The sequence below is a fragment of the Lemur catta genome, chromosome Y, assembly GCF_020740605.2.
Source record: "Lemur catta isolate mLemCat1 chromosome Y, mLemCat1.pri, whole genome shotgun sequence".
Taxonomy (NCBI): domain Eukaryota; kingdom Metazoa; phylum Chordata; class Mammalia; order Primates; family Lemuridae; genus Lemur; species Lemur catta.
In genome coordinates, this window is record NC_059156.1 from 6,201,978 (window position 1) to 6,226,054 (window position 24,077).

Below are 24,077 nucleotides of genomic sequence, written 5' to 3' on the forward strand. Positions count from 1 at the left end.
GTGTGTTGACTTTAGGGCTAACCAATGAGCAGTAAGTGCAAGGTATCTAGGGACAGGGTGACGAGAACTATCTTGAGCTTCCTAATGTTCCAGCCTAGGAACAGAATCTTAGGGGGATTTCTGAAAAGGTCCCTGTAAATGAGCACTTATGCTCCAAAGGAGAATTTAATCTGAATCTGTTAATTCTCCTTTCATCCTAAATTTTAAAGATAAGGCCACATAAAATCTGGGACAAAATGGGAGCCAGTCTCTGAAGACACCTTTTGTCTTCAAGTTTCTACTAGTCCAACAGTCCTTTATGCCTGGAAACTCAAAAACAAATTATGAAGGAATAAAAAGAAAAACTTTTTATTTCAAACTCTTGGGATGTGTTATACAGCAAAGGCTAGTTGTTAACAAGCAATTTCATTTCAAAGCCGCATGGATGTACAAATTTGAAAATGTTTAGCAAAGATCAATGTCTAATAAAGTATACATTAAATTAATCAATATGTCAGTTCTGACATTTATTGTAGACACTACTGTAATGTTTAATTGGAAATAAGATTTTCAACAAAAAAATGAGAATAATCTGATAGCTTTGGCTAAGGTTATCGGCAGTGGAATTTATTCCCTTATTTGCTTTGAAAATATATAACTCTAGGTTGCTAAGAAAAATTCTGACTTCATTCAAATATTTAACTGTGATTCTTCAGTCATCGTCTACTGTTGGCTTGATGGTCACTCCTCTTCTTATCTGACCCCAACCAATTAAACTGTAAAGTGAGCATAAAACAAATCATAAATTTAAAATCCATTTGATCTGCATTATCACATAAAATCATGACATTAACTGCTTTTGCTTGCCTAATTCTAAATTCAAATTTGTTCTCATAACATGTTCCTATATAAAGAAATGACCATATCATCTCCTTAGATTTATGGAACCTTATATATAAGTGCTGGACAGCATAAATGACAAGAAAAGCAAACAAGATGTTGCTGCTATACACACACACACATCTTCCTCTAATGCAATATACGTTCTCGTTCAGAACCAGCAAATAAGAGCACTCGAAGTCCCCTTAAGGACCCATGCCCATATATAAAACACTTCAGACTAATTAAACAAAATTTCATTATCTATCCTTCCTTCATGAAAAATGCAAAATTTTTTCCCCAACTTTTACAGCATCTTGACAGATTATAATGGATTTAAAAAAATAAGAATTAGAAGATCATATAATCCCTAAGCAGATGCTTCTTAATAGCTACTTTAAAGCTTGCACTGGTCAATGACCAGGCCAGTAATTTAGCAAAAGCAAAATCTACCTTAACATGGGTAAAAACTACAATTGTAAAAAGACTAAAAGAGAAAGAGGAAAATCAGCAAAGTGGAGGACTTGAAGGCTCCAGGGCATTGTTCCCCCTACAGAAACACCAAATAACCAACAACATACTGGTCAAAATAGTTTTGTGGAAAATCTAGAAACTAGTTAAGGATTTGCAGTAATCAACCAAATACTCAACCAAGAAAAAGCTATGCTCAACATAGTAGAAACTTTTGTGGCATTTTGCTCACCTTCGTTTCACCATCTATCAAGTGCAACCCCGTGAAGCAGAAGCCAATCAATTCTCAGTTCCTTTCTCAGGGAAGAAAGAAAAGAGTGGAACTCATTTTCAAAGTTTTAGCTTAACTGCAGCCTGCCCAAGGGACTAATTTATGCTTTGCTTTTTTGAAGCCCTGGCAGAAACTGGCATAGTACAGATATCAGATTGGAACCTTCTGAAAGGAGTGGTGGGGCTGTAAGCTTGAGAAGTGCAAGGGAATCTACATCTGGGGGCAAAGAATACAGGCACAGGAATATCACAGAACAACTAGGTTCAAACAGCACCAAGTGAGTGACTCTCGGGGGGAAGACATTTTTTTGGTAGCCATGTATATGAGAGAATTGGGGAAAAAAACACACACAGACCCAGGGAAGCCACATGTCTAGAAAAAGCTGGAGATCCTCTGCCTTCATTATGGGCTGATTAAAGAAGATCATTCCCTGCAGAGAGCTAGTCTGCAAGATTAGAGGGAGATGTCCTTTCAAATGCCCAGTTTACAATAAAAGGTGACAAGGCACACAAATAATGCGAGAAACATGGCCCATTCAAATGAAGCAAACAAATTTCTAGAAACCAACTCTGAAGAAACACAGGCCTCAGATTTACTCAATAGAAAATTTATAATACTTATCTTAAATATGTTCAAAGACCTAAAGGAGAAGACGGACACAAACATAAAGGAAATAAAAAAAAGAATAACCAAAATGATAGTACCAACAGAGAAAGAAATTATAAAAATAACTAAAAAGAGCTGAAAATATGACTGAATTGAAACAATTTATTACAAGCATTCAAAAGCAAACCTTAACAGAAGCAGCATCAGCAAATCTAAATTCAGGTCTTTTGAAATTATCAAGCTGAGGGGCAAAGAGAGAAAAGAATCAAGACAAGTATACCGAGCCTGAGGAACTTACAGATACTATTCAATGCATCCACTATGAAAGTCCCTAAGGGAGAAGAGACAGACAAAATGGTAGAGAATGTATTAGAAGAAATAATGCTCCCAAATTCCCCAAATATAAAGACACAGATACCCAAATACAAAAGTTCAAAGACATCTAAGTATGAAAAACCCAGAGACCCACATAGAAACACATGATAATCATTATGTAAAGTTATAGACAAGCAGAAAATCTTGAAGCAATAAGAAAAAGTGATTCATCACATACAAACAATCCTCAATAATATTATTTGCAGATTTCTCAAGAGGCCAGAAGGCAGTAGAATAACACACTTAAATGATGAAAGAAAACAATCAGTAAACTGAGAATTCAATATCTGACAAAACTGTCCTTCAGAAATGAAGGATAAATGAAAACTTTCCCACATAAACAAAACATGAGGAAGGTCCATTACTACTAGAGCTGCACTAAAAGAAATGTTAAAATGTTTCAAATAGAAACAAAAGGATGTTAGACAATAAGCCAGATGCAAATAAAAAGTTCTCCACTATAAGTAAATGCACAAATATAAAAACCATTATTACTGGAATTTGGGTTCAAAATTCCACTTTTCACTTTTGATAGGATTTAAAAGACAAAAGTATAAAACTATAAACCCATTAGTGGGTACACAGTAAAAAAAAGAGGTATAGAAAGATGAAAAATTTGTCAGATCAGTAACAAAGGGGAGGAACTAACTGAAAGTTTTTTTTGAAGATGGGGTCCACCCAGGCTGGAGTGCAGTGCCATCATGGTAGCTCACTGAAGCCTCAAACTCCTGGGCTCCAGCAATCCTCCAGCCTCTCAGCGTCCCCAGTAGCTGGGACTACAGGTACATGCTACTTTGCCTGGCTATTTTTTCTATTTTTTGTAGAGACAGGGTCTTGTTTTTGCTCATGCTGGTCTCGAACTCCTGGCTTCAAGCAATCCTCCCGCCTTGGCCTCTGAGAGTACTAGGATGACAGATTACAAGCATGAGCCATAATGCCCGGCCTAAAAAAGATTTTGTATGTAATTAAAGGTATCAAGGTAAATAAGTTGTTACTAACTTTAAGATGTTATATGTAATACCCACGAAAATTAGAAATACATATGCTATAGAATATATACAAAAGAGAATGGTAAGGAAACGTGTTACTATTAAAAAAAAATGAACTCAACAAAAAAGGCAATAAAAGAGGAAATGAGGGACAAAAAGGCTGAATATCCCTAATCCAAAAATACGTGAAACTTTTTGGGGTGTCAACATGATGTTCAGAGAGACATGCATCAAAGCACCTCCTATTTTTGGACTAGGGATGCTCAACTGCTAAGTTGAATATATTGTTTAATGGGAAACTTTCACTTTTCAAGGTTTTAAAAAGAGTTCTGAAGATGGGCAGTAGTGATGGTTGTGAAACAATGTGAATGCACTTAATACTAATGAACTATATCTTAAAATTAGTTAAGATGGTTAATTTCATGATATGTGTATTTTAGCATAATTAAAAAAATAAAAAGGATAATTCAGACATTCCTTTAAATAACACTTAAAAATTTTCCAAGCCTAAAATTTCATTTGGATAGAATTCTCTTACAATAATAGTGGGCAGAAGCAAAAGATATTTTGTTTTAAAAACTTGTTCTAATCCAGAAAATGCCCTATTCATTCTAAACATTACATTCCATGGTGGAAGTCTTTGGAAGTTCTATATTATTTACACTTATTCTTAAATACAATCAATGGAAATCAGAATACGAGAGAAAACAGTAAAATCAAATTAACAGAAATCACCACAAAACTGTATTATTTTCTCAAAACATAGTAAAACTTAACTTTTACAATACTAGTATACGTTGGATGAATCTTAAAAATGATAAATGATGACGGTGGGTGCAGAGGCTCAAACCTAGCACTCTGGGAGGCCGAGGTGGGAGGATTGCTTGAGGTTAGGAGTTGTAGACCAACCTGAACAAGACAGAGACCCTGTCTCTATTAAAAAACAGAAAAATTAGCCAGGTGTGGTGGTGCACCTGGAGTCTCAGCTACTTGGGAGGCTGAGGCAGGAGGACTGTTTGAGCCCAGGGGATTGAGGTTGCAATGCGCTATGATGATGGCAAGGCACTCTAGCCAGGGTGACAAAGAGTGAGACTTTATTCCCCAACAAAAAAGAAGAAAAGAAAAGAAAAAAGAGATAAACAATGAGAAAGCTTCATGGGGCAAAGTCTTAAGGATAGGCTTAACAAGAGAGCTTGATAAGAAAAGAACAGAGAGCCAAAGGGGATTTGAATTATTATGGGAACAATAAAAACTGCAGAAAAATGGAGTTTATAGTGGTGGAACGGGAAGAAAAGTCAAGTTGTTGGTGTCAACTCTGATGTTTCAAAAAAAAAAAAAAATGGCCAGGTGCAGTGGCTCACAGCTGTAATCCTAGCATTTTGGGAAGGCAAGGTAGGAGGATAGCTTGAGTCCAGAGTTCGAGACTACCTTGAGCAAGAGCAAGACCCCATCTGTACAAAAAATAGGAAAAATTAGCTGAGAATGCTGGTGCACACCTATAGTCCCAGCTACGTGACAGGCTGAGGCAGAAGACAGATTGAGTTTCAGATTGAACTAAGTTAAGCTATGATGATGCCACTGCATGCTAGCCCAGGCAACAGGGTGATTGTACCCTGTCTCTAAAAAAAAAAAAAAAAAAAACAAAAAAGAAAGATTGAAGCATGCTTGTTTAAGGCCTTAAATACTGGAGTCAGGTGAGGATTTACTAGAAATTGTTGAAAACAGTATGATGAAATGTTTTAAAAGACTAAATTTGACCAAGCAGTAAAGTCACTGAAAAAGGAGGTCAGAATTTTTTTTCTAAAACTTACTAAGTACACAATGATGATGTGGGCTACAATGTTACTCAGAATGAGAAGGGATAGATTAGTAATCCAGAAAGAAGAAAAAAATACATTTAAGAGTCACAGACCTGTGTTCACAAGGATAGTTTCTAGCTATCTACTACAAGTCTTATAAGTCCAGTAGCAATAGGCACACATCCTACTATCTACTTCTTGGTTTCTAAACATGGAGAAATGGCACATTATAGGAAGTACAAGATGAGCCTGGGGCATTTTGCACCATGATGAATCCATTTCCAAAAAAGCACAGGAACAGGTTTGATGAGAGCCCCATTGGCTAACATGTAACAGTTTGATCACCAAAAGAAAGGAAACAGTACTGCATCATAACCCATCGAGTAAAACAGACATCTAAGTTCACACTGTAGTTATATAGGTTAAATAAACAGGAGAAATGGAATGACAAATGCAGAAAAACAGCAGTTAGAAATATAAAAACATACTATTTTGCTATCCTGACAGTCAAGATTAATTTAATAATGAATAATCATGTGGGAAGAGGGGAGGTAATCTGATCAGGAACAAGCTATCTACAGGAAAGAAGCTACTGCAGTCTCAAGTGATCTCTCCATAATTTGCTTAATAGTTGTAAGAATAAAAGAGAGACTTTACAGACTTCATTTGAGAAGTTAAACAATGTCTAGACCTCATGAACAGAATTAATCTCAACAAGTAGGAGCAACTAGACGTCGTATGACTCTGAATGTGATTCTCTCAAAAGGACATATCACCACCTACATAGCCTTCTTAGCCAAGAATACCCAACCTCAGTTTAATCAGAGATAACATTAGACAAATCTAAATTGAGGAGTCTTCTATAAATTAACTGGCTGGTATTTAAATCCTGTTAAGACAAAGGCTGACAAAGTTCCATATTAAAGGAAACAGGAGAAATTAAAAAAAAAAAAGTAATGTATGACTGTGGATTGGAGCAAGCAAAAGTGCTAAAAAGGGTATTATTGGGACTAGTGACAAAAGTGCAATCTGGAGTACAGTTTTTAGCTTTTCATCAAGTTAAAACTTCTGCACTAGTTATGTATGAGAATGTCCATATTCTCAAGAAATACATACTTGAACTCTATGTCTCAGTATGCAAATTATTCAAGTAGTTGAGAAAAAAATAAAGTCCTTGTTTATATACATGTAAATGTATATGTAAGAAGTGAAAGACAACAAAATTATTAACTTTGAATTGTTTGTTTTTACATACGTTGTGTTTGAGATTAAAAAAAAGCCAGTTGCAGTATTCAAAGTATTAATAAAGACTGAATTATAGCTTTACAATTAGGGGTTAGAAATATAGATTTCAGTCATAGAAATTTATAACTGAGAGTGAAAGTCTCAAGAAATATTGAGTTCAAGGAAAAGTGTGTGCCTCCTTACACCATCAAGAACTAAGTTTCCCAAGAAAATATGCTGTGTTTTTCTTCATTAGATAGTGGCAAAGTGGACAAACTTACCGCCAGTGTTTCTCAACTCTTCTGCTAAGGGCGATTTTTTCTCCTACTTCTGTGCACACCGGATTAGTCAGAACAATTTTACCCAAGTCAGCTTTGACTGCACTAACTCTTCCTCCAGTAGACAGGGATCCTATGTTTACCATGAGAACTTCATTCTTGGACAGCTTTTGTACCTAGAGAAATAAATTCAAAAAAACTAAACTCTAAAATCAAGAAAATGCTTTCTAAAATAAGTGAGGTTATTAAGAAAAATGTATTATACTTATGAAGGGAAAAATAATTCTGTACTAATTTCATTATAATGGGATTTGAACTATATACATCTTACAAGTATCAAAACAAAAGTTTACTTGGCATTCGATGAATTTATACAAGAGCTACCCCTAAAATGAGCTTCTGACATCAAATAATCAGAAAATTTCTTAAAAGTCTGAAGAACCTATCTCGTAAAAAGGGCTTATCAAATTTTCTGAAAGGAACAGTATGGTAAGAATAATACAGTGGTTACGTGGGTCTACTTAAACTTTGTGGCTTTGTAAAACTGGGTTACACCTATCACCAAAGCGAATATTAGCTCCTATTGCTTTATCTACTCTTATAGACTAATGTCAAAGTTCAGATCAATGTTTTTAAGGGCTTCGTACCTCATTAAAAGCCAGAAAATAAACAACAAAAAAGCCTAAAAACCTTACTAAAGAAACTTAAAAAAAAGACAAACCTTGATAAGCCTATGATTCATATTTTAAGCAATGTCCTTATTGCTTTTTCATAACCATATCTTTTCCCTAATATATAAAGGACTCTATGACCATACATATACAGAATTTCTAGTACTATAGTAGAAGTATGCATTCCTTTTAAGGTTACACAAAAGCCTAGTGTTAAAAAGGTAATATAAAATCCCATACTGATCTTTGGTCACTTGTTTCTCTGGGCAAGATTACTGTATCTTGGATATCTTTTAATCAAGAAATATATAATCCATCTCATTGTTTTACAGATGGCACATTTTCCTATCACTGTTAAAAAAGTTAACTCTGCAGTGAAACTGCTGAAACTATGTGTTTGCACATTTAATATTTTGATAACCAGTACTATATTCATCTACAAAAATGTTACAAATTTATATATTCTCTAAGAGTATGAGTAATTATTTCCCTGTATCCCTGTCAACTGGGGTGTTGATAATTTTCCATCTTTGTCAACTGAATCTTATTCAGTCTTACGTTAAAGTCACATATTAGGAAAAGTCTTTTAATACATGACACAAATACTTTTTAAAAAATTCACTGGTCTGATTGCAGTGGTGTTTACAAGTAACTGATCATGACCAACCACAAATTCCTTTGTCCCTTCTCCACTCCCACTGCTTTACTTGACTAGCACAAAAAACTCCACAAAAACTATCAAATTGATTTATGGACATTTACCCTATAAATCTTTTCAGTTTACTCAGCCTTCCTTTTTTTGTAGTTCTATTTCATAAATATAAAAGGATGAAACACATAACTGGTTGTGACGCTTTGTTCTGCTTATATTCCTGAAATAGAAATCATAAAAGGATTTACCTTTGCTGCTTTTTTGTCTCCTTCTGTACGTACACCTAGAAGTCGTCTAAGCAGAAAATAGGAAATTTCTAGTTCTGTGAAGATCTCAGGTAAATTTCCAACTGCACCAAGCACCTGTCCTACCATTCTGTCAGCACGGCACAATGTTGGATCAATTTTTGTTCCAACTCCTAACAAAAAATAATACATAACTATTTTAACATTTTATTTCTTAAAATGCCTACAAAGCTAAAGTTAGCCAAACCAGGAAAGCGTATATTACACATTTTACAGTTACACTTTGCCCATATCATTTAATAGGCACATAATTAAATCATATACAAAATCCTTCCTTTATCTAAAAAATACAGATTTGGAAACAAGTTTGCTAAAAATTTAAGAACAAAGAGATTCTCTTGATTTAAATTACAAAGGGCAAATACTACCTGCTTAATTAAGATGAATTTTATTTAATAAAGCTATTCAGTAATAATAAAGCTTAAAAAGATAGGTCATAATGATAATTATACTGATAATTTTTAACACTGGTTGGTGGACATATAAGGGTTATTGTTGTTGTTACTATTCTACTTACATTTTTTTTTTTTTTTTTTTTTTGAGACAGAGTCTCACTCTGTCACCCTGGGTAGAGTGTAACGGTATCACTAGCTTACTGCAGTCGCAAACTCCTGGGCTTAAGCAATCCTCCTGCCTCAGCCTCCTGAACAGCTGGGACTGCAGCCATGCACCACCATACCTTGCTAATTTTTTCTATTTTTTGGTAGGGAAGGGGTCTTGCTTTTGCTCAGGCTGGTCTCAAACTCCTAACCTTAAGTGATCCATCCTCCTGCCTCAGCCTGCCACAGTGCTAGGATTACAGGCATGAGTCTATTTACATGTTTATACATTTCAATTATAAAAAGTTAGATTAAAAATTTCTCAGAATTTCCATGCTTATGTAATAATCAGCCCCAACCACATATGGTAAACTCTTAATTATGGGGATAGAGAAATTAAATATGTAACAATGGGAGAATTTCAGCAAAATGGCATAGTACAAGCCCCCAAAACTCTCTTCTCTACTGAAAACAATGAGAAAACTGATAAAAATGTCAGATCAATATTTCAAAACTCTGAGGCAATCTGAGAAGTGCTTATTTAAGAAAAATCATTGAATCTCAGTAAGAATAGTGAGTTTGTGATCTTTTTCACTTGCCCTAATTTCATCTCTGTACAGCAGCTGTTGGGTGGCAACAAAAACTAACAACCTGCACTTGTGGCGGAAAGCCAGCAGCAGCCTGGCATCCACTGGAGGGAGGTGGAGCTCCTCATTCCCAGAGAATTATCATTGGACTTGTGTGATGTTTTCCTGAAATATCCTACTTTCAAGGCTGAGTCTCTATGCCTGCTGCAAAAAGCCTTTTCCCAAAAAGCATTTATTGAGATCATCTGGAGGTAACTGTATAACACTGGAGGATAACAAAGCTTAAAAGAAAAAGCTTTAGAATGAGATGTACATGAGGGAGCTTTCAAAAGTGTGACATATTCCTGCAAACCTAGAAAGCCATGTGCATGGGTAGAGCTATCACATACTCAGGAAAGACCTGAGATGGTCAGTTCTTATCTTTTAGCTACTGGGCTGAGCATTGACAGCATGCTGCAACATGCACACAGACCCCTTTAGCATGCATTGAGAGACTCACTGGTTCTGGGCATTAAAGAAATCTATTTAACCACTAGCTGACCACTAAACTAACTAAGCCTACTTCAGCAGACACACACAAAAATAATACACAAGTCACTAAATAAACAAAGAACTAACAAGCAGCAGCAATAACAGCAAACTCTCAGCAGGAGAGTGAACTAAATTACAGAGCCACCACTGTATCATTTCAAAATAGTCTCAACAGAAAACTATGAGATGCACAAGTAGAATGTATGGCCTATATAAAGAAAAAGAAAACAATTTTGAAAATCACTGATCACTTGAGGCCAGAATTTGAGACCAGCCTGGGCAACGTAGTGAGATGCTGGCTCTAAGAAAAAATTAAAAATTAGCCAGGTGTTGTTGCAGTCATACTCAGGAAGCTGAGGCAGGAGGATTGTTTGAGCCCTCAAGTTTGAGGTTACAAAGAGCTATGATTGAATCACTGCACTCTAGCCAGGGCAACAGAAACCCTGCCTGTTAAAAAAAAAACCACACATACGTGTACAAAATTGTACACAAGGAACTAAAGACGTTAAAATTACTAGACAATTGTTTTAAGTTAGCACATTTTAAATGTGTCCTAGGGACTAAAAACTTATGTCTCAGGAAGTAAAAGTAAGCATGAGGATGATGGCTCATCTACTAGAGAATATCAATTAAGACAGAGAAAGTCTAAGAGAACCAAATGGGCATTTTGGAGTCGAAAAGAATAACAACTAATATAAAAAAATGGCCAGAGTAGCAAGAGAAGATTTAAGCAGGAAGAAAAAATCAGCAGACTTGAAGACAGTTGAGTTATCCAGTCTGAGGAACGGAAACAAACAAGAAAAACAAAGATATTCTCAGAAACCCATAGAAAACCATCAAGCATAGCAACACACAATCAGTCTTTGAAGGAAAAAAATCTGAATAAATAATGGGTGAAAACTTCCCAGACTTGATTTTAAAAAGAGAGAAAAAAGAGAAAGAAAAAAAGGGAAAAACAATTTATGCATTGAAGAATCTCAACCACCCTCAGATAAACTCAAAGAGGTCCCAAGTAAGACATACTTTACCCAGACTGTTAAAAACGAGAGAAGTGACTCACAAGGTACAAAGAATTCTCACAAGGTGAACAACTAATGAATGAGTCAGCAGATAGAAGGGAGAGTGCATTGAGATAACATTTTCCAAGTGCTCAAGGAAATATATAACTAAAACACAGACCCAAACTCTTTTTCAGTCAATATTTTCTTCTTTAATACAAAAGACTATAGAAACTCTCACAAAATTGCCTTTCCTGGATAGTGGTAATACACTGAATAGTAAAGAACTAGAAAAATCCAGATTATTTCATCAATTCCTACAAAATGGAAGTTATCTTTTAGTGTCAGCCCAGTGTACATATGATGTCATATGACACAGGTTATATTTCTGCCTCTCTTTCTTCCCTTTTTTCATGTGAACTAAAATCAACTTAACCACATGTATTACCCGTCTACCCAACTGCTCCACACAAAATTAAAATGTCTAATTACTGATGTATCTTCTTGGATAATCCACTTAACACAAAAATTTACATGACCAGCCACAAACAAAAGCTTATGGACTAGAGTAGAATCCTTACCAATAAGTCCCCCTGGAGCAGCATACTGAAGAGTATTGTGTTCTGCAAAAAGTGACATAATTTTGGAAAAGATTGGTTTACACATGAGTTTTCCTTCACTGTCTTTGGAAACAATACCAGGTCTGACTTCTATCTCCTGGCCCACCTGAAACATACAAATAAGTGACTGAAATACGTGGGACAACATAACCACCATCTGAATGTAAACAGTCCTAATAGGTAGACAGCTAAACTGAAAAAGGACCCCTACTTGCAAGAACAATTTCAAACATAAATATAAAAAAATAAAAATAAAAATGTAGAAAAGATTCCTAAAGCTATTAACCACTCAATTTAAGTAATCATCTACAAAAACTCTAAAATTTAGATATAAGACACCTTTAAAAGTCACAACAGTAAACAAAACTATATATATATTTTTCCTAAAAAAACTTTAACTTTTAGACTTAATTTTACCACATTTTTTTTTTCTGGTTAAGACAACAAGAATTTAAAATTCAGTTTACCTTTAACACTCCTTTTAAAATACTACCACCAGCTACACCCCCTTTAAGATCGTCAACTTCACAGCCAGGTTTGTTAACATCAAAGGACCTAATGACTGGGGAGAAGATAGAGAAGAAAAAAGGAATTCATAAAACTCTTGTTATTTTAACTAGAAGAAATATTTTTTCAAGTTAGCTCTCTATAGGAATAGTCACTTGAAATTTGTAACATGAAAAACAAAAATAATTTGATCTGTAAGTGACATGTTACGGTACACCAGAGAGTGCAATGTAACTTTTATTTAAAAAACCCATAAACACTGCTTATACACAATTATTTGAAAGCATGACTTCTGTGGACTGAATTGTATCTCCTCAAACTTCATGTGCTGAAGCCCTCACCTCTAGTACCTGTGAATGTACATATATTTGGAGATTGGGCCTTCAAAGAAATGGTTTAGTTAAAATGAAGCCAATTTAATAGACCCTAATCCAATCTGACTGGAGTTCTTAAAAGAGGAAATTTGGATGCAAAGAGACAAGTATGCATGTACACAGAGAAAAGATTATGTAAAGACAAAAAAAGAAGGAGGCTCTCTATAAGCTGAAGGATGAAGTCCCAGAATAAACCAAACCTGCCAACACCTTTATCTTGAATTTATGGCCTCTAGAACTTAGAGAATAATTTGTTTGTTTGTTTGTTTTAGCCACCTAGTCTGTGGTATTTTGTTACAACAGCTCTAGAAGGGTAAAACCTTACTACCATTTAAAGAAAACTATATATCCACATAAGTGTTTATATAATTACATGAACACAGAGAAAGATATGGAAATACACATTTGCTTTAGTGTTGCAGGACCAAATTTTTTCTTAATATTACATTTATATTATATGGCTTCTGTAATAGAACAAAAAATAATTCTAGGATTATATAACCAGCACTTAGGTGTGGAAAACAGTGATTCTTAACAAAGGGTGTGCATTACAATCACCTAAGAGAACAATTTCCACAAAATACAGAAAAGCCCATGTGAAGTCCCAGAAAGGCTGAAATGTTTGTTTTGGAAAGGGTCCCACCTCTGTCCAGAAACCACAAAGCTAAATAATCCAATCAGACCAATGCTGATACAGCAGATTTAAATTATGCTAAAAGGAACATGAAAATTAACATTAATAGTACATTGAAATGATTTGTATAGAAGTTCAAATATCTTGTTCTTTATTAAAACATTACCTTTCCATAAAGAATACTATCCTTCTCCAATCTTTAAATATATGTATTTTTTTAGAGATGCGGTCTCACTAGGTTGTCCAGGCTGGAGAGCAGTGGCCATTCACTGGCTCCATCAAAGTGTTTTATAGCTTTGAACTCCTGGGCTCAAGCAATCCTCACACCTCAGTCTCCCAAGTAGCTGGGACTACAGGTGTACACCACCATGTCTGGCTTATATTACTCAAATCTTGATCACACAACATACCGCATACTTAGCACAAAAGATTAACAACTATTATTTTATTCAGGACTTGATTCCTCACCCAGTAATGGTAATCTAGCATTGCTAATACAATCTTAGAATTAATCCATTTTAATTGAACATATACATTTTAATGTCACTCCACTTATTTTAAAATGTAACGTTGTCCTTAGATTTCATAAACCCATTCTTTCTCTTAAAATTCAAAAAAGCATATGAATAGGCCGGGCACGGTGGCTAACGCCTGTAATCCTAGCATTCTGAGAGGCCGAGGCGGGCGGATCGTCTGAGCTCAGGTGTTCGAGACCAGCCTGAGCAAGAGCAAGACCCTGTCTCTACTAAAAACAGAAAGAAATTATATGGACAACTAAGAAAATATACAGAAAAAATAAATTTAGCCGGGCATGGTGGTGCATGCCTATAACCCCAGCTACTCGAGAGGCTGAGGCAGGAGGATTGCTTGAGCCCAGGAGTTTGAGGTTGCTGTGAGCTAGGCTGATGCCACGGCACTCACTCTAGCCTGGGCAACAGAGTGAGACTCTGTCTCAAAAAAAAAAAAAAAAAAGCATATGAAGTTTGCAATCTATTATCAACTCTGCATAAAGAACAAATAATAAACATCTATATAGGAGAATCAGCAAGGCAGAAAGATAAAATCAATAGTTAAAGGACAACAGGTAAAGTCCTTACCAATAAGTCGAGGTTCTGAAGTAAAATCTCTTGGAGGTACTGGAATTTTCTTTACTATATACTCACAGACAATTTCAATATTGTATTTCAGCTGAGCAGAAATTGGAATAATGGGAGCCCCTTCTGCTACCGTACCTGTGTAACAAAATTCAGAAAAATAAGTTTTAAGAAACTGTTCTTCATAATCTGTTAATCTCTAACACAGATATACAAAGATCCTCATATATATGTCAGCAACAGGTAGAAAATAATCATTCTGTCTGGAAACATAACAATATTCTGTTTTTCTATCTGAGAATAAATACTATTCCCTATAGAAGAAAAATTGGCTCCGTGCAGTGGCTCAAGCCTGTAATATCCTAGGCACTTCTGACAGGCTGAGGCAGGAGGATGACTTGAGGCCAGAAGTTCAAGATCAGCCTGGGCAACATGCTTAGGCCCCTCCTCTACAAAAAAATGGAAAAAAGAAAGTTAGCCAGGTGCTGTGGCATATGCCTATAGTCCCAGCTACTTGCGAGGCTAGGTGGGAGGAATTCCTTGAGCCTGGAAATTTGGGGCTGCACTGACCTATGATTAGACCACTGCAATCCCCAGCAAGACTCTGTCTCTTAAAAAAAAAAAAAGAAAGACTACTGTTATATTAACAAGCATAATTTTTAAAAAGCAATTAAAGGAATAAATATAGCACAACCAGAAAATAAAATCTGCTAGCTGAAAACACGGCTAACACATAAAAAATTTATTCCTTATTTATTAAATGTCAAACGGACTGGTCAACGAAATGGACCAAGCATAATGATCTTGAAAACATTATCTTTTTCTTTTCTTTAGCACATGGAAGGATTCACAAAGCCTAACAATAAGAACAAGAAATCAGATGTGAAAAATACAATAAATCAAGTCTTCCCCAAAATGAAAACAATATATTGTTAGAGAAAAGACACCATAAAACCTAAAGAAATCACTGTCAGTTCCACTTCTGGAAATATTCAATAAGAAAAAAATATTGTTAGAACAATCAAAAAGCAAAAAAATGTTTCCAGAATATTACTGCATTTTTAGCTAAAATGTCCTTTTAGTATATCAAATTCAGAAATAGATCTCACAGTTTTTATTATGGGGCTAAAAGCAACAAAGACGTTAATTAGAAGGCTTAGAAACAGGTCTTACAACCATAAATTGACTATCTGACATAATATAGTAAGATATCCAGTTTAAATGCTTCTCAAAATAATCCATACATTTCTTAAATAAGGCTTCTTACCTTGTACAAATGCAAGGATCTGTTCATACTGTTCTTTAGCCTGGCTTTCTTTTACCAAATCAATTTTATTTTGTAGAATCAAAATATGTTTCAACTTCATAATTTCTATGGCAGCCAGGTGTTCAGAAGTTTGAGGTTGAGGACAAGACTCATTACCGGCTAAATTGATGATTAAAAAAAAAATAAAACAAGTTGAGTTGTAAGAATTAGTAGTACCTAATCAAAAGCTCTTTGGATATACTGCTCAAGGCAAATTCCTGATCACCATTGTTAAGAATGTGCTTTTGTGTGTCCCTGTTTAAAAGTCCAGGCCTGATTTCTTTGGATCCCCCAGTCTTTTAACTCCCTTTCCTGGTCTTAAGCACAATTTAGGAGTCAACAAACTTGGCTTCTCAAGGCCTATCCACAGCTTTTGCTCAAGCAAAACATAAACCTTTGGCTCTACCTGGTATTTGGAATATTCTGGCCCAGTTAGCTCCTCAGCACCAAAATAGTTAAAACAAGGTGCTTAATGCAATGTACGAACTGTAACTACCCAAGTCTATCAAGGTAGAAAACCACTAAGGTGGTCCCTAATGATCGCTATTTTCTGCAATTCCCACTCTTGTGAAATCTCTCTCTCTAAGTATGGGGATAGACCAAAAACTTCTAACAAAGACAATACTGCAAAAGTGATGGGATGCCACTTCTCAAATTAGGTTACAAAAACTGTGGCTTCCAACTTGAGCGTTCTCTCAAACCAGAAGTTGTCATGTCATAAGGATACCAAGGTAACTGGTCCACGTGGAAAGAAGTGAGTTCAAGTGAATTTAAAAGAAGACTCTCCAGCCCCAGAAAAATCTTGATAACTGCAGCCCCTACTGGCATTTTTAATGTAACCTCATAAAAGATCCAATTCAGAGACACCAAAACTTCTAACCCACAGAAACTATAAATAAATGTTAGTTCCAAGCCACCAAATTCTAAGACAGCGCAGTCCCTCAGTACTCATGAAAGACTGGTTTTAGGACCCCCTGTGTACACCAAAATCCACAGGTGCTTCCCAGTTCCTTACAGTAAACTATGTGTCACTTGCCTATAACCTATGCATTTTACTTTACTATTGTATACTTTAAATCACCTCTGGCTTACTTATAGTATCTAATAACAAAACTTATGCATCACTTCCTTTGCATGGATTGAATGTAGTACTTAGGATGTGAAAAATTCCAGTTTTGCTTTTTGGAACTTTGTGGAATTATTTTTTCTGAATATTTGCAATCCACATTGGTTTAATACATGGATATGGAATCCTTGGATACATAGGGCTGACTGTACTTTTATACACAGCAACAGACAGAAAATACAGCTGTTCATTAATAAAAGGGAAAAACACTATTTTCAAAGATAACCAATAATATAAGGAAATTTGTTCATACATCAAAGATCATCTTCCCAAAGTTGTGATGTTCATTTGCTATGTCTCTGGAAAAGTATATCCCTGTAAAGTAGCATTTGGCCTTGCCCAAAAAGAGGCCTGGTCTTTGTCCTGGACTGAAAGTAACCCACGTTACCCTGACAGAGTATCCTTATTTAGATCTGGGGCTGCCCAAATCAGACCTCAGGATGGGGCTGTCACACTCGAAAATCTTGGGGTGGAAGCTACCCACATCAGAAAGACCAACCATTTGATTTAATGTGAAGGCTTGGGATCCTGAATTATCATCAATCTAATAGGCAATCAATCATGACTAAATAAATGAACTCCAATAATAGCTCTATGCAGGTAAGCTACCTTGGTTGGCAATAGTTCATGCACATTGTCACACAATGATCCTGGAAAAGTAATCTCTGCCTGAACAAATACAATGACACATTAGCCTAAAATCTGGAACTCTCCTAGAATCTATGTTTCTCTTTTCTGGATAATCTTAATCTGTATTCCTTCTCTTGAATAAACCATAACTATGAGCATAACATCTTTCAGTGAGTTCTGTGAGCCTTTCAAAGAAATTGTCAAACTTTAGGATGGTGCCGGAAACTCCTTGAATTTGCAGTTGCTAGAAGTCAGAACAGTTTTATGTACAGCCTGTGTGCTCCAACTTTATATATGGCTATACTCCATGTAGCTCCCAACAACAAATCTCTTGGTAGCTCACAATAGGGAAGAAAGAACAATCTTGGCCTTGAAAACATCCAAACAGACCTTGACTTCAGCATTTCATATGAATGAGACTGGTATCTAAATAAAAACATTGTCATTATTAAAGTGGACAGCCCAGAGTATGTTTGCAAACAAACAAGCAAACATATACTTTTATATCTGAATTTCCAAATAAGACACTGTATAAACCCACATGATTTTGGCAGAAAAAAAGCACCAATGACATACTTTTTTTTTCACACTAGCATAGGAATTCTAACAAGTATCAGCCCCAAATTCACCTTCCTTAGTATTTTATAATAGTTGATTGCCATGGGTATTATTTTGCATGACCTGTTAGTTCTCATTTACAGGCTCTTAAGGCACTTAAAGACCTACCTTCTCCTTTAAATATTCCCTAACAGACGGATTCCACATTTACTTGTTCAAAACAATTCTGATGTATTTTACCTATCAACAGAAGAGCTGCATCCATCACTGCTGCACCATTCAGCATAGTAGCCATCAAAATATCATGACCAGGACAATCAACAAAGGAAACATGTCTAACAATTGAAAAGTAACAATCAGTTTTCAGAATAATTAATACTCAAACACACAAATCATAGACTTTTTAGGGTTAGATCGCTCCAAAAGTAATTAATCTTTTTGCAAAGTAAAATTGCTATACAATTTGGTGGTTCTAGAATTTCAAAATGAGACTACCAGCTGAAATTAAAATGTCTAAACAGCAACACAAAACAGATAAAGTCAGCTTGTGCAGATACAGCTATCCAAAGACAAGCTTCCAATAAGCCTAGAAAAACTATAAAACCCAAAGAGGAGAAGAAATAAACTTTACCGATTATACTAGAAATCATATTAAAAAGTCAAAATCTAATGAATCATTACAGTTTTATTTGTCATCTGCATGTCTTTTGCCTATTTTCTACTTGGGTTATTTTTTACTATTCAGTATTGAGAGTGCTTTATACATTATAGTCTTTTGTTAAACATACGATTTACAAGTTTTATTTATTGGGAATTAGCTGCTTGTCTTTTGATCTTCTTACCAGGATCTTTTGCAAAGCAATTATTTTCAATTTTGATAAAACGCAACTTGCAACTTACTAATCTTTTTCTTTTATGGATCATACTTTAGTGTAACATCTAAAAATGCCTCACTAAACCACTGGTTCTAATGATTTTCCCCTATATTTTCTTCCAAAAGTTCTATTTAATTTATTTGATTTATTTAATTTACTTAATTTAATTTATTATTTAATTTATTTGAGCTAACACTAAAATGTATGCATATTTTAAGCATTTACTCAACACCGGAGCAAACGTAAATTTTAAGTGTCTGTACAATATAGGGCTATAGTATTAGTATAAGGTGAGGTCTAAAAGCAGGCTCTTTTTTCAACTATGGACATTCAGTTGCTCTAATACATTTTTGGAAAACCTACGCTACACTGAACTGCTTTTGTGCCTTTTTCAAAGACCAATTGAACATATTTATGATGTGGTCTTCTTCTAGGTTCTCTATTCTGTGTCATTGACCCACTCCTTTAGCAGCACCACAATCTTGATTACTGTAGCTATATAAGCCCTAACATTTGGTAGCCCAATTCTTCCTATTTTATTGTTTTTCAAAATTTTTTGTTATTCTGGCTCCTTTTACTTTCCAAATAATTTTATTTAAATGAACAAAATACCCTGTTGTGATTTTGGCAGGAACTGTACTAAAGGTCTTTTTGGCAATGCATGATTGTATGCATATTAAATTGCCGGAAAAACAGAATGGGAATTGTCACTGAAAAAAAGAATTTGCTAAAGATTTTCTCTAGCATCTTGAAAAGCTAAATGGAAATGACCATCCTAACACAAACAAAGTAGCACTTAAATAAACAAACAACAAACAAAGCTACACTACGCACTCAAAACTGTTACCATTTTAAAAAACTGTAGCACGTATTGTCATGATTTAAACTTTCCCTGGATACCCCTAACAACCACGTAAGTTACTTGGTGGACATTAGTATTCTCTTATGAAAAATTAGTATCATGCAATCACAATCCAAAAACTGATAAAGGACAAGCGAAAGTAATAAAAAGAATTAAGGAAAGGTTTGCTCTTCTCCTATCCAAAAAACACAGACAACAACTTTAATTTGCAACTATAGTAATCTGTTATATCACCTTGCCAGAAAATACTGTTCAGAGTTTTTAACCTACATTTTGTCAGAAATGCATCTGTATCAAGCTAAAGTTTCAATCACTGTTTAAAATCTCCATTAAATATTTCAACAAGCACAAGACAAGAAAAGTGCTTAGCACAAAAATGATTACCTGACTAGTCTGAAGTTCCCTTTGGTCCCTGGAATGTCTGTAGGAAACTCATCAGGTGTACTACTTCCACAGGATCTATAACATTCTGGCCGAGGACAACTTGAGTCATCTAGTTTATAAATCTAAAATTTGCAATGAAAAGACAATCTGTCATGTGCATATTCAACAGTTAAAGTAAAATGGTTTCCACAATATAGTATGTACCTTGGCATTTGCATATCCAAGCTTTATGGTAATATTTCTTTCCAGTTCATTTTTGAACCTGACAGTGTGAACACCAGAAATAGCTTTTACAACAGTGGATTTTCCATGAGCAACATGACCAATAGTACCTACAAAAAACAACAAAAAGTGAACTTTCCATGTAACTAAGCACCTTGTGTAAAAAACCATACTCACTGTAATATGTTATTGAACTTATTAACCTCAAATAAGATGCCCTTCACTTAAAAGAAACATTATTGAAAGGAATACAAAATTCTGTATGCTAAGAAACTTCCAGTATTCCCAAAGTGAGCTAAGCAGGTGTGACTATCCCTCATACAAAAACAAGGAATCCATAAGAACAATCCCTGTTTAATAAGAATGGAATACTTTAGTTCCTCAGTATCTGTGGTGGATTGGTTCTTCAAATTCCCCCAAATCCCAAATCCCAGGATGCCTAAGTCTCTGATATAAAATGGTGCAGTATTTGTATATAATGCATGCATATCCTCCCATTATTTAAAATCATCTCTAAGTTACTTACAATTGCTTACAATTGTTGTGTTGCTTAGGGAATAATGACACAAGAAAAAAGTATGTACATGTTTAACATGGATAAAATTTTTTCCAAATATTTTTTACTCCCAGATTGGGTTGTTTAAAGCCACACACACGGAAGGCCAAACGCATGTTTTGTAACATTTTAATAACTCCAAGTCTCAGTAGGTTTTATTTTTTGTGGAAACCCTAAAATATCCAAAGTTTCCACTCACTCAAAATAACTTTCAAATTGCTAAGGATGTCAGTCAGGAAAATTATATACTCTAATAACAGCTTATTTATTAAGTAAGACCTTGACAAACACTGTTTGTGATAAGTCTGTACAACATGCATTGTAAACTCTTCCTACAAATGCATAAAGCATATTTCTTTTTTATCTATCTATGTGTTTCCAACACATCTATTCTGTAAGACAGAAACGAAGACGATTCTTTCTGGTTCCCAAAAGGTCTAGCAGACGCTTTGCTCAAATCTGCACCTTAAATATCTGATTTTCAGGATAACTCGGTTAATCACATAGGACTGTGGTCCTCAATCCCCCGGGAAAGCCTGTTACGGACCAGGCCCCCGCCCCCACTGTGGACAAATCCTCCCCCCTGAAACTTAGGAAGTGGGCGCACAGCAGGAGGTCAGCTGCTCCCTCAGCGCTGGCATCACTGCCTGAGCTCTGCCTCCCAACCCCCTCACCGCCTTCACCCCCTGTCCCATCTCACTCCCACGCCTGTCCGTGGAAAAACTGTCTTTCATGAAACCAGTCCTTGGTGCCAAAAAGGTTGGAGACCACAGACACAGGAGATTAAATTTTCCTGTCAGAGACTAGTCAAATTAGGAGTCCCGAACTCTAGTACTTTACGCAACCAGTTATTCTTACCTATGTTAATTGTGGCTTGTCTGCTGATAACTTCGTGTGACAGTGGAGTCAACTTGGTAACATCCTGCAATGAAACATTTTAGTTTAAACATTGCACGGAGGACAAAGCAGTATTTACCTTTCACTTCACGTTTGCTGTTTACAAGCTCTTCTCTATCTAATTTGGTCTCTGTTTACAAAAACCGCCTTTCTTGTAAAACTAATCTTTATTTTAGAGATAAATTCTTTGGGCTGGGGAGATCTAAAAGCTCTTCACGTAGTGCTTACAAAAAAAAAGAGAATTGCAAGCCTTCGCTCCTCACAAACATGAGTCTAAGGTCCAGTCTTTGGAGGCATAGTACAGAGAGGGTAAACAGCTACTTCCCATGGCCTTACTAGAGATACAAATCTTAGTACGTTTTACAGACACCCTCTTCCTAGACCTTCAGAGATGAAAACAGTAGTGTCATTTAACCTCAAGACCTTGCAGCCGAACTCCTCAAAAACTCAGAATACCACAATCGCACATCCCCATTTCTAGGTGGCTGGCCGGCCAAGGTACAGGGGACGGCAAGTTTACCGGAGTGAAGGCGCCCGGCCCCGGGGTTCCCTCCCAACTCGTGCTCCCGACAGCCCAGCACCGACTCTACGGCGGCTCGGGCATGCCCACTACTGAGCTCAAGCTGCATCCTCCCAAAGCAAAACCTCACCAAGGTAGAAAGATCTTGGCGCGAAAGATGCGGCTGCCCTAGAGTCACTCCAGCCTCCCGCTCAGCCATGTTGTCCAGAGAGGAAAGAAGTAGGCCGGCTACCGCCTGACAATATGAAGGCCCCCTGAAGCGGGTCAGGGAAACGGAAGCTGAAACATCAACTAGGGCCCGGGCCTAGAGAGTGACTGGTGCGGCAGTGGCCTCATTGCTTGGGCTTCTCTCCACTTGGATTTGTATAATGCTTGCCGGCAGGCTCACTGCAAACATGACGCAAAATTTCGGGATCTACTTCCCAAACCTGTTAGATATTTTTGTACAGGCAACGCTGAGGACAGTCCCACAAAATGCTCCCTGCAAGGCGAGTGATGCAACTTGCTCTCTGGAAGCCATTTCCGTTTCCTGTGGCGTTGGCGGAAGCAATTTCTTGGGACGTGAGCATTGTATCTTGAATGGGAGAACGGTGACAAAGTCTTTTCTCCTCCATCGGACGCTTTTCCCTCCCTTCCTATTTTATTTTCATTCATTCATTGAGAACAGGGTCTCGCTCTGTCACCTGGGCTAGAGTGCAGTGGTCATCAAACTCACTGCAACCTCAGACTCCAGGACTCAAGCCATCCTCCTGCCTCAGGCTCCCAAAGTGCTAGGAGTTCTGTAATTTCATAACGTCAGCTTGTAGACAGAACCTGCCTGTGATGGGGCTCTTGGGGAGGACGAGACCGGTGCTGAGCCAGCCACGCTCCGAATTCCAAGCGGCCCCTGTTAGGAGGGGAGGGCGCCCTCTCGTGGGAGGGGGTGGAGGGCTGAGCGGCTCCGGGTAGTAGTGGTTTCTAGCTCCAGTGGTATGTAGTGACGCAAAACTAATCTTAGATGGATTTGGCATGGGGTAAAAGCTATTTCAGATGTTTAAGTAAAGCAAATCTAAGAAAACCTACTTCTTTAATGGCAGGTTTCACAAGAAGTTAGTATTTTAATTTAAACAAATTTTGGATAAGAGTGACTACTTACGATGTGAAGTATTGATTTTATTTAATCTTCACAACAATCCATTGTAGTACAGTTCTATTTTACAGAAGGACATTTGAGTTACAGAAAATTTAATTTGGCAAAGTCCTTCAGCTAGTAGGTAGTGGAGGTGGAATTCATAACGCTTGTGCTGTGCTTTTTCTGCTTCAGCACTCTTAAACTCATCAAATCAGTGCTACCTCTGCTTTCAGAGTCACTTTGTCATATTTATGCTGTGCTTGGTAATGAAAAATAACTTATCTGGATTCTAGTGAATTCCAAGTGTTTACTTCTCCAGTCCTGATCTTTTCGCTTATGTATACAAATACCTACCGAACAGTGCCACTTGGATATCTCAAACTTAACTTCCAAATGAATGATTAATATCCTCCATCTCCTAATTCTGCTTCTTTCAAAGTCTTTTTGATCCCAGATAATGACAACTCTAATTTCTGATCCAACCAGAAACCTTGCAGTCATCTTTGAGTCCTCCCTTTGCTTTGTACCTACCTCTGGGAAATTCTGTGGGTTTAAACATCTGCCATTTTGCTATATGTTTTTTATGTCTCTCATTTGTTTCCGTTCTACTGCTCTTCGTTTACTGGCCCAGGCCACCTCAAAATTGC

General features: G+C 36.4%; 1 protein-coding gene across 3 annotated transcripts; it reads right to left on the reverse strand.

The window, feature by feature from the left end:
- Positions 1-332: 332 nt before the first annotated feature.
- On the reverse strand, positions 333-22,747 carry LOC123629103 (eukaryotic translation initiation factor 2 subunit 3, X-linked). 3 transcript variants are annotated; one of them, XM_045539070.1, is made up of 13 exons: positions 22,450-22,747; positions 21,761-21,824; positions 20,329-20,456; positions 20,125-20,246; positions 18,244-18,338; positions 15,651-15,809; positions 14,387-14,521; positions 12,242-12,336; positions 11,736-11,880; positions 8,443-8,612; positions 6,875-7,047; positions 1,562-1,626; positions 333-755 (listed from the first exon to the last, which is right to left on the reverse strand). In XM_045539070.1, the coding sequence occupies exons 1-12, from the start codon at positions 22,516-22,518 to the stop codon at positions 1,569-1,571; spliced, it is 1,413 nt and encodes a 470-aa protein (XP_045395026.1). In that variant the 5' UTR covers positions 22,519-22,747; the 3' UTR covers positions 333-755; positions 1,562-1,568. The 3 variants fall into 3 exon arrangements, 2 of the variants coding, with proteins under 2 accessions (XP_045395026.1, XP_045395025.1); XR_006731903.1 differs by having other exon boundaries at positions 714-755; positions 1,562-1,622; positions 22,450-22,745; XM_045539069.1 differs by lacking the exon at positions 1,562-1,626 and having other exon boundaries at positions 22,450-22,735.
- Positions 22,748-24,077: the final 1,330 nt, after the last annotated feature.